The 11,747-nt window shown below is 34.5% G+C and overlaps 1 protein-coding gene across 1 annotated transcript; it reads right to left on the minus strand.

Moving 5' to 3' along the window:
* Positions 1–1,615: 1,615 nt before the first annotated feature.
* On the minus strand, positions 1,616–7,374 carry LOC133797608 (probable glutathione S-transferase). The gene is made up of 2 exons (XM_062235561.1): positions 6,982–7,374; positions 1,616–2,057 (listed from the first exon to the last, which is right to left on the minus strand). Exons 1-2 carry the CDS (start codon positions 7,294–7,296, stop codon positions 1,707–1,709), a joined length of 666 nt encoding a protein of 221 aa, XP_062091545.1. The 5' UTR covers positions 7,297–7,374; the 3' UTR covers positions 1,616–1,706.
* Between the last annotated feature and the right edge of the window lie 4,373 nt (positions 7,375–11,747).

Genomic DNA, 11,747 nt, shown 5'->3' on the forward strand with positions numbered 1-11,747 from the left:
ATTTGGAACCGTTTGGAAAAACATCACATTTTCAAATGCTGAAAATGGGCTGTGGTCGCGGCCACTGATGTCCCTGGTCGCGGCCACAGGTGCATTTCAGGCCAAATTTTCAGTTTTTTCCAAATGTGTTGAACGGTTCTAAAAACCAAAATAACTCCCAAATCTCAATTTTAATTCCATATTAATCAAATTAAACATTGGTAACAGCCATGGGGTTGATGGAATTTGAAATCCAAAGGGTATCTCAAACTCTATAAATAGGAGTCTAATGCTCACTTGTAAGACACTATTTTTCATCCACAAAGCACTTGGCTGAAAAATACACCTTGAGGCTTGATTATTCCAGAGAGCTATTTCCTTGAGAGATCCCTTAGTGCTTAGAGAATAGAGGGAAATAAGCTTTTGGACAAAGGTCTTGAACTTGGTTTAAGTTGGTGATCCCCACTACTCTACACTTTGGTTGTGTGAGAGTTTCTTTGTGTTTTCATTCTTTTTTATTTTGTTAATCTTATTTACTTGTATTATTATTGTTTTGAGTTTGTAATCTTCTTCTCCTACATCTTTCTAGTTACTTGTATTTTGAGTAATTGAGTTGTAATATTTATTTAATCAATTTACCTTGTCTATTGTATTTTTGCATAAAGTTGTATTTTTGGGTTTTCCACCGAGCAATAAAATAATATTCTCCGACAAATAAAAGTTATATAATTAAAAGGATTACAGTATCTTTTAATTATTATTCCAATCAATATTGTACTGATAATTAACTTGCATATATTAAACACCAAAAGTGTACAAGGACAAAGGAGAACATATATATAATTCCAAAATAAATAAATAAAGACCGAAACAGAATAAAAGAAATGACAACTCAAGGAAAACAAATAAAAAAAGACTCCAGGAAAACTCAAGGAAAATATAGCCCCAAGAATAAAAATCATTTTCACCCATATCCTTATTTCCAATTTCAAGAACCCCCATTTTGAAATAAAATTTCGTTTTGATCCAATTACCTTATTACAAATATTTTTTACGGGAAAATATTTTGGCAAGAATATGTGATTGACTCCTGTGTTTTACGAAATAGATCAAAATAATACCTTAGATCTTATTTTTGTTAAAATATTTTCAATTATAACATCAATTCTTGGGTCGTTGGAGATGAGATGAGTTCACAATAGCAAAGAAGGTGGTCAATGAGCTGAAAATGAAATATTATATTAGAAAATATTTTGATCAAAATTGGGTCTAAGGTATCATTTTGATCAATTTTGTAAACACATGGGTCCGAATTGTCATTTAACAAAACACAAGGACCGATCGCATATTCGGGACAAACACAAAGGCCAAATTAGTATTTTATCTATTTTTCAACATAATAAAATAAAAACGTATATCGTTACTAAATGAATTTAAAATTTAAAAATCCTCCATTATTTTACCAAAATAATAGTTATATAATCAAAAGGATTACAATATCTTTTAATTATTATTCCAATCAATATTGAACTGATAATTAACTTGCATATATTAAACACCAAAAGTGTACAAGGACAAAGGAGAACATATATATAATTCCAAAATAAATAAATAAAGACCGAAACAGAATATGACAACTCAAGGAAAACACATAAAAAAAACCTCAATGCAACGAAACTTGATATGTAATATATATTTTCTTGATCATGCATGGTCTTGGTGATCATCTATTCGATTCCAATCTTCTTCTTCAACTGCACAACATAATCGTAATTATTTGTCTCATCATGAAAAGATCTAGCAACGCTTTCCTTATTCTCTCGGCACCTCTTGGCCCATGCTACGATTTTAGGGCACTCTTCCTCCATGCTGAAGTTGCCAAAAGTCTCATAAGTATAAAACCAGGGGGAGAAAACAACGAGAGCAATGTCAACAGAACCAAAGCTCTCTCCTCCAAAGTATGGCTTCTTTCCAAGCTCTGCCTCCATTTGCTTCCACACTTCAAAGAATTCCTTCTTGCTTGTCTCTTTCTCTTCATCTCCCCTTGCGAACCACACTTTCCTCCCAACATTATTCACCTGCAGTTTCATGTATATCAACGTAAATTTTGTATAGCCATATCTATATAGCTTATATATTAATATGATACACTTAGTGATAGACTTACTTTTAGTTGAGAAGTGAGAGACTGAGATTTGAAAAATGTTCTCTGTACATTTCATTGAATGCTTTTGAGTATATATGCATATTACAGAACAGGGAAAATGGAAAAGTTTGTTACAACTGAATTGGTTATAACAGAATACCAATTCGGACAGCATTGACAAAATAAAGAAATTACTGTAACTAACTGGAATCAGTTATGGTGGTTCTAACAGCCCCCCTCAAGCTATATTTGGAGTATTCCAAATGAAGCTTGTTACATAAAAACTGAAACCTTGGTGATGAAATAGGCTTTGTGAAGATATCTGCTGGTTGTTCATCAGAGGAGATATATCTAACTTCAAGTTTCTTCTCTTGAACCTGTGTACGAACAAAGTGAACATCTAACTCTATATGCTTTGTTTTAGAGTGAAAAATAGGATTTAATGCCAAGGCTTGAGCCCCTTGATTATCACACCAAAGGATGGGAACAGATGTAGAAACTTTAATGCCAATCTCCTTGAGTAGAGAATGTAGCCAAATTAGTTCAGTTGCAGTAGATGCTAGAGCTCGGTACTCTGATTCAACACTTGATCTGGAAACAGCCTGTTGTTTTCTAGAAGCCCAAGTAATCAGATTATCACCAAGGAAAAGACAATAACCAGTAGTGGATTTTTTGTCATCTAGACTTGATGCCCAATCTGCATCTGAAAAGGCTTGTAAGGTGAGAACTGCAGATTGTTGGAAATAAAGGCCAAGATGTAAGGTTCCTTGAATGTATCGAAGAACTCTTTTGCAGGCATTCCAGTGATTTGTTGTTGGTGCTTTAAGAAACTGACTGAGCTTATTGACTGCAAAGGATAGATCAGGCCTTGTCAAAGTTAAGTATTGAAGAGCACCAATTATACTGCGATAAGTTTCTAGTTTTTCAAGTAAGGGGCTGTCATTTAAGCACAGTTTATTGCCAAGAACCATAGGTGTAGGGACTGGTTTTGACATATCCAAATTTGTTTTTCTGAGTAACTCAGAGGCATATCTTGACTGAGTTAAATGAAGACCAGCAGAGGTTCTGTGCACCTCAAAGCCAAGAAAATAGTTAACAGAACCCAAGGATTTGAGGGCAAATTTGGTGTGAAGGTCTGAAATAAGCTTGGAAATGAGAGTTTTGTTGGCACCAGTGATAATGATATCGTCTACATAGACGAGAACAATGAGTGGGGAGGCGTTTGGAGAAGTGTAAAAGAGTGAAGTATCTGATGTAGAACAGTGAAATCCCCAACTAACCAGAGCAGTTTTTAACTTTTCAAACCATGCTCTAGGAGCTTGTTTCAAGCCATAGATAGCCTTTTGCAATAGACAAACATGATGAGGATATGTAGAGTTAACAAACCCAGTTGGCTGCTTCATGTACACTTGTTCCTTTAAGTGACCATTTAAAAATGCATTTTTGACATCAACTTGCTGAATATCCCATCCAAACTGAACAGCCAAAGAGAGCACTACTCGAATTGTAGAGGCTTTTATAACAGGGCTGAATGTATCTGAAAAATCCAGTCCAGGCGTTTGTTGAAAGCCTTTTGCTACAAGTCTGGCTTTGAACTTGTCTAGTGAGCCATCTGCTTTGTATTTGGTTCGAAAAATCCATTTACTACTGACTACATTCATATTATCTTTGACAGGAACCAAAACCCAAGTATTATTCTGCATAAGAGCCTGAAACTCTTGTTCCATGGCAGCTTTCCAATGTGGTAGCTGAAGAGCTTGCTTAACAGAAGTGGGTTCTTCATATAATATTTGGGAAGAGGTGGTAGCCATGAAAATCTTGGGTTTATATATACCAGATTTGGATCTGGTTTGCATAGGATGCCGTGATGGTAGTGGAGGTGGAGATGAAGGAATAAGACTCATTTCAGATGTGTCAGTAGTGGGAGAAGCATTAGCAATTGATAATAAATGTTCAGTAGCATTTTCACTAACCTCAGTATTGTTAGGAACATGTTCCAAAGAATGTTCAGCTTCAGATACTTGTGGAATATCAGCTGCAATGTTGCCTTCATTTGAGATAGAAGTGGGATGTGCACGCAGTGGGGTGTTATGATTGATTTCCAAGAAAGGATTTGATGATGTAGGAGATGAAAAAGGTAGAACAAATGTAGGTGAAGTAAGATTTTGTTTGAACTGAAGTGAAGTTGGTGGCTGAGATTTAGAGAAGAGGTCAAGATAAGGAAATTCTTTTTCATTAAAGTTGACACTGCGGGCAATATAGATTCTACCACTAGGATGAAGACAACGATACCCTTTGTGGAATGGACTATATCCAAGAAAAAGGCACTTTGAAGTTTTGAATTCGAATTTGTTCTTATTGTAAGGCCTTAAGAAGGGAAAACATGCACAGCCAAAATTTTTTAGAAAGTTGTAATCAGGAACCAGATTATATAGGCATTCAAAGGGTGATTTGTAATTGCAAGTAATCGTTGGCAACCTGTTTATTAAGTAAACAGCTGAGACAAAAGCATCCCACCAGAAAATCAAGGGTAGTTTGGCTTGTGCTAATAGAGTAAGTCCCATTTCTGTAACATGTCTATGTTTTCTTTCCACTCTCCCTTGTTGTGGGTGTGTATGAGGGCAGGGGTGCCTAAAAATGATACCTAGTTGTTGTAGAAGAGGTTGTAATTTTCGAAACTCCCCACCCCAATCTGTTTGTAGGCCTTTTAAGGGTAAGTCTAATTGTTTTTCAACTAATGTTTTGAACTGAATAAAGATAGAGTAGGCCTAAGATTTTAGTTTCATAGGATAAATCCAAGAAAACTTTGTAAAATCATCCACAAACAGGAGATAATAAAGGTACCCTTCGGTGGAGGCATGAGGTGATGGACCCCATACATCCGCATGAATCAATTCTAAAGGAGAGGTGGTTTTTATTTGAGAGCTTGAAAAATGCATAAGAGAATTTTTGCCATATTGACATGCATCACAGAAATTAAACTCAGATTTGGGACAAGAAATAGACATTTTATTCAAGACTTTTGAAAGAACATTAGAGGCTGGATGACCAAGCCTTTGATGCCACAAACTAACTTTTGAAGTAAAATTTGTAGAAACATTAGATGAAACACAATTGTTACATTTATTGGAGACTGGCGAGGGAGAAATTGAAGCTGGAAAAGCGCTGGGAGGGACTGATGCACATGGCTTTATTCTGGAAGACGAATTTGAAGAAGGCAGCACCAGCTGATATAGTCCATTTTTAAGTATTCCCTGAAGTAGAACCTGGTTCGTAACAATGTCCTTAACAAAACAAAAGTTAGATGTAAATTCTATAGAAACATTATTATCACAGGTTAGCTTAGAAATGCTTATCAGATTTTTCTTTATGGCTGGAACATGAAGAACATTCTTAAGATGCATAGATCTACTAGCAGTTATATGAGCATCACCAATATTTTTAATGAAAATTTGAGATCCATTACCAACAAGTAGCTTCTCCTTCCCTTTGTATGTAGTAGGAGTGTTGATAGCTGCTGTGGTCGAGGCAACATGGTGAGATGCTCCGCTGTCCATGTACCAGTTTGGATCAGCAACTGTATTTGGATGAGCAAGATTGGCTTGCGGAGGAGGCTCAGTAGATTCAGTTTCAGTTCCAGAGGAGGTGTTCTCTCCTTGATAGCTTAGGTCGAATCGATGATAGCACTTTAAGGCTATGTGACCTTGTTTGCCACAGACTTGGAAAATCGGACGAGTGGAGTTTGTATTACCACGATTGAAGTTGTGACGGCCACCACGACCTCGGAAACCACGGCCACGGAAGCCTGGATTATTGTTATTGCGGCTGGCTCGTCCGGAATTGGTAGAAACAGCAAGATTAGCTGATGGATTTTGCAGATCCACTGTTGCAATGGCATTTTGTTGTTCAAGCCTCATCTCATGATTCTGAAGTGCAAATTGCAATTCAGGCAGAGTAACATTGTCTCTCGAAGTGAGGTTGACCACTACTGAATCAAATTCTGGTCCAAGACCCCCAAGTATATACAGAATGAGCTCCTCATCACTAATCATGTGACCTGCAGACATTAAGGAATCAGCAATGCAACGCATTTTAAGAACATACTCATCAATAGGAGTGGCTCCTTTTCTTGTCAGTTGAAGGTGCGTTCGAAGCTGAAGGATCCTGGCCTTTGAAGTATTGGAGAAAATCTGAGCAAGCTCTTGCCAGATCTGAGCGAAAGAATTGCAGCGAGCAACAAGGCCAAGCATGTTTTCAGAGATTGAGTTGAGAAGCCAACTCATCAGAAATTGATCCAAGCGAATCCAGGAGTTGAAGTCCGGATTTGGAACTAGGCGAGTAGGATCGACAGAATCAGGAACAGTAGCCGGAGGTCGAAGACGCGCACCAGTAAGAAAACCTTCAAGATCATGAGCTCGAACAGTCGGTAGAACTTGAGAACGCCAGTAAGTGTAGTTCGTGCGAGTGAGTCGAAGATTGAGTGCAGCAATCTGAGCAGGGATAATCATCGCTGGAGCTGGATTCAGTGGAGCAACTTGAGAAGAACGAGCATTGGGGGAATCATTCACAGGAGGATCATTGGAGGAAGAGGACGCCATTGCAGGTATTCAAGAACTTAGAGGAGAGAAAAATGTATGGCTCGTGATACCAGTTGAGAAGTGAGAGACTGAGATTTGAAAAATGTTCTCTGTACATTTCATTGAATGCTTTTGAGTATATATGCATATTATAGAACAGGGAAAATGGAAAAGTTTGTTACAACTGAATTGGTTATAACAGAATACCAATTCGGACAGCATTGACAAAATAAAGAAATTACTGTAACTAACTGGAATCAGTTATGGTGGTTCTAACACTTTTTTGTCAATGAAGTCAGCCCAGAACCTGGCTTGAGCTCTCTCATATGGATCAGAAGGAAGCAGTGGAGCTTTATCATGCCAAACTTCATCGATGTACTCCAAAATAATGAGTGACTCACTGATTGGTTTTCCATTGTGGATCAGAACCAGAATCTTCTTGTGAACCGGGTTCATCTCAAGAAGCAGAGGGCTCTTGTTAAACAGATCTTGTTCCTTGTACTCATACTTGATACCCTTTTCAGCCAGAGCTATTCTGACTCTCATGCCAAACATACTAGGCAAGAAATCCAACAGAGTCACCTCGTCTGCCATTGCAACCTTCTCCTCAAACACCAAAAACTAATTAAGAAGCAAAATGCAGAATATTAATGTGAGCGAAAAGAAGTGTGTGAAACAAAGGAGTGTTATTTTTCGTATATATAAGGGAAGGATAGGAGAGATATGAGGTGTTAAAATTAGAGTTTGCTTACTTTCCATATATGCAAGGCTTTGGACAATACTCTACTATATGATTATGATGTCATTCCTCACGTTGTTCATATATAGTAAACTTTCTATACGGGACCTGAATGTTCTCGAACTGCTTCCTCTGGGGTGGTGGGTGGGGCCTAATGATCAATAATTAGGAAATTATCTTTAAACCAAACGTATATTTCTTAATCAGTTACTTTGTTAACAAATAATAATTTAATTTGATTTAATCAATAATAAAAACAAGGTATATATAGGATTCATTTATGCTCAGGTGAGCTGGTCTTCTTCTTATTAGTTTTTTTAAGACTTGGGCTTAGGTTGCTTTAACTACATTATATGTCGTTGACCAATATAATTGTTTTTACGTCGTCATTAAATACGCTAATGGAAGAAATGATTGTGACGTGGCAAATTAAAAAGTAAAAACTCTCTATTTGGATCGTGTTGTATTTCAATCGGAATGAATAGCAGTTCTCTCGAGCACAAAAGTCAAATAAAAATTAATAATTAAACGTAAATATATTGATAAACTAGTGGCAAAAACACCTAAATTTATCACATTATAGCACCATTAAGTGCCAGGTAGACACAAATGTGGCAATCTCTGATTGGTTCAGAATATTTATCTTTTATTTAAAATATAACAAACATTAAAATTATTTGAAATAATCATTTTTTTAAATAATTATTTTAATTAAATTATAAATAAAATTCAAATTTATTACATAAAGAAAACTTTAAAAAAATAACATTAACATAAAATTAAAACTTAAAAGAGATTATGCATTGTTAAGGTACTTCTGAAATGAAAAAAAAAAAAAAGGCAATTTATTTTCCAAATGAAACATACATTTGGGATGAAGGTGTACATTTCATTTGTGGAAACTCATTTGGCTTCAAACTGTATTTTAAGGCAAAACTTATCTCAAAGTTAAGGATAAGCATCACCAATTCAAACTAGAGGGTCAGAAACCAATTAGAGCAACTTTAATAGGAGTTGTTTGGAGAATTGCTTGTCAATAGTAGGGTAGGTGGATGAGGTGGAAGAGATTTTTTTAAAAAGAGATTGGCAACGTTGCCCAAATAACGTTGCTTTCATACATATATATATTATTGGTTAAATTTATTAAAAAAATTATAGTGAGACCACTTAAGTTACTTTTAGTGTTGCTCACATTATAAATGCTCTTAGCCATTAGAGATGTAGCTTATTCGCCCCTATCTCATATCTCCGCTATTTATGTACCCTTTTTCAGTGCCCTCCGCCGCAATCCAGATCCCAGACCACAAGATCTGGGCCTTTAACTCCTTGCACTTCAGCTGCGAACCAACTTGTCCTCCTTAACTCAAATTTTGATTTTTTTTTTTTTTAATCTGAAATGAAAATAAAACTTTGAAAATAGATTTTCAATTTTTAAGCATAATGATTTTCTTTTTAATTTTAGATTTATTTGTATGATAATTAGTGTATAACCACAATTGGGAAGAATAATAGGTTCGAAGATGAACACAATCTTTATTTTGTTTATTTTATTCTTGTTTTATATATTTTTAATAAATTACATATTTAAAATGAATTTAAAACGATTTTTTTAATAATTTTTTAATTTACAATAAATTTTTATTTGATTTTGAAATATTTAAAAAAAATTAAAACCAAAACTTATTAATAACTCTTTACCACATGTTATTAAACCACGTATTACTCATATATATTTATATTTATGTATTGAGAGAAAGTAAAACTTATTAATAAAACTTTTGTTTTACCTTTATCTAGTATTGAATAATTAAATATTGCTACTGTAAATCCTATAATTGACATTTTTATAGAAATATCTTTTTTTTCTTAAAAGAGTAAATGGTTGATTTAATTGTTTCCTTTTATTATAATTTTCGGAAATATTTGTTTTTCCTTTCTTATATTTTTCGGCTTTAATTGGAAAATATTTGGTTTCCTTTATTCCAATTTTCGGAATCTCTCTTTCCTTTTGTGTAATTGTTGATCAATAATATGCTTCCTTATTTAGCATATAAGGAAACAAAGGTCATTGCAAATATTCTGTACTTACCCAAAGTTATTATTGGATTATTTGCTGATGTATTTTCGTGCAGCTCAAGGATTACAATCAGGAAACTGGTTTTTAATATCATTAATTATTGTTTCCTTTTTGAGCTTGTTTTGATCCAACACAGGTCTGAGCTGGCCCCTCCGATATCGCATCTGTTGGATCAGAATCTTCTAAATAAGGCAACTCTTTGACAATCAAGAATATCTTCTGCGATTCTTGGCTTTATTAGAAGAATTCTTTTTCTACCTTTGTGAGCACGAAAAAGACTCTATAAATAGGGCTCTAAAGGCAGTGAGAAAGATGAACTCTTTGGGGCATTATTCGTGAGCTTTATTGTAATATTTGAGAGTTCTTCTTTGTATTCAAGATCATAAGTATTCACGTGATCTTGTTGAATTATGTGTGTTTAGTTTTAAGTGGTGAGCTTATACCATGTTCATGAGTGAATACACATTGTAATTTGAACACAGCGTTTGTAGTCTTCGGGAGAAGATCTTTTACAAAGCCTTGCGTCGGGAGGATGCAAGCACTCGCTGACCATTGAAGGGAGTTCAAGTGGTTGAGTGTTTCAATCAAAATCAGATTAGTGAAGAGAAGTACAACAAGTTGCGGCAAATCTCAAGAGGGAGTCTTGTTTTGTTTAAGTCAATGTTTTTGTACTTGTGATTCTTTATTAATTGGTTTTATTCTCTGGGCGTGGCCCCAAGGATTAGGTTATCCGAAAGGATTTCTGAACCTTGTAAAAATTCGCTGTGTTCTTTATTGTTTTGCACTGTCTTTTTATTGTGTTCAGTTTCTGTCGTGACAAGTTTGGTTTCTGTCCCGACAGAACTATAATCTGTGTAAACAGTTAATTACCATTCCGCACTTTAATTAATTTACTTGGTTTAATTAATTTGGTAATTACTAAAAATGGAATTTCAGTTACTTTGCCGTTTAGTGTAGTTGGTTAGTATTTAACGCCCAAAACGTGGATCCACTAAGCGGTGGTTGTAGTATAGATCAGGCGGTCGATTCCACAAGGAGACAAATAAATAAAGTTAATCAATAAATAAAGTTTAGAGATGAATAATATGAGAAAAATAGAACAAGTAATATTTTTGTTGTTTTTTAAATTTAGAGATTAGAAATAAAGATAGATTAAAGTGTGATGTAACAATAGGTAACAAATAGGAAGGATCAAGAGTCACAAATATGCATACTTATTTATTTGGATCTTTGATTCACAAAAATTACACAAATGGATAGTTCACATCCCAACTATTTATTTGAAAGATTTAACATTGAAGCACAAATATATTTTACAAAAGTGTATTCAAGTGATTACTATTCTTTACCATAGAAAGATGAGATAAATCTTATGAGAAATCTAAAAATGACATTATACCATTGGCCATAATTCAATAAAAGATTGGACATAAAACCTAACACAAATATTACTTTTACTATTTATAAAATACATAGAAAGAGCATGAATAATTCTATATAGATTTAGCAAAAGTAAATATATATGAATGAGATGGAGAAAATGATAAAGATATTATCTATATTATTTTCACTAATTTGATGATACATAGAAAGTGCTTGACAAAATCTATATACTATTAGTAAACATAAATATACATAACCAGATGAAGGAATAGAGATGAAAGAAAATAAATCACTCAAATATATAAACTTTAAGCACAAGGTGAATAAAAAATATCAAACAAAGTCATAGTGCATATAGGATCATCATAACCTTCCTAAGAATGTTAGCCTATTATGCTAGACATTCTCATGAAATTCTAGAGAGAAAATATGAGAAATGAGACTAAAATTTGATAGAGTTTTGCTACCTAAAAATTACATGGTAAATGTGAAAAAAGAGTCCCTATTTATAGAGGGAGAAAATGACTAAGAAGAAATTAAACAACAATTTGGGGTTTACAAAATAATCTGAAATATTAATAATAAAATATGATTTTGAAAAACCAAATCTTATTATAAATATTAACTTAGTTATTTTGGTGCATGGTCAAAATGCTCTTTTTCAAAAACACAAAAAAAGATGAGCTTTAAAGCTCAAAATAGAAGGTTCATGGCCCAAAGTGCATCAAAAGTTGGGCTAGAAGGTGGCTGGTGCAGCTTGTCCATTGACCCAATCTGCAGCCAATGGGGAGGCGCCACGTAGGCGGCTGGAGCTGAAGGAGAGGCTGGTTGACCGGGTCAACGGGC

The sequence above is a fragment of the Humulus lupulus genome, chromosome 8 (assembly GCF_963169125.1).
Source record: "Humulus lupulus chromosome 8, drHumLupu1.1, whole genome shotgun sequence".
NCBI lineage: Eukaryota > Viridiplantae > Streptophyta > Magnoliopsida > Rosales > Cannabaceae > Humulus > Humulus lupulus.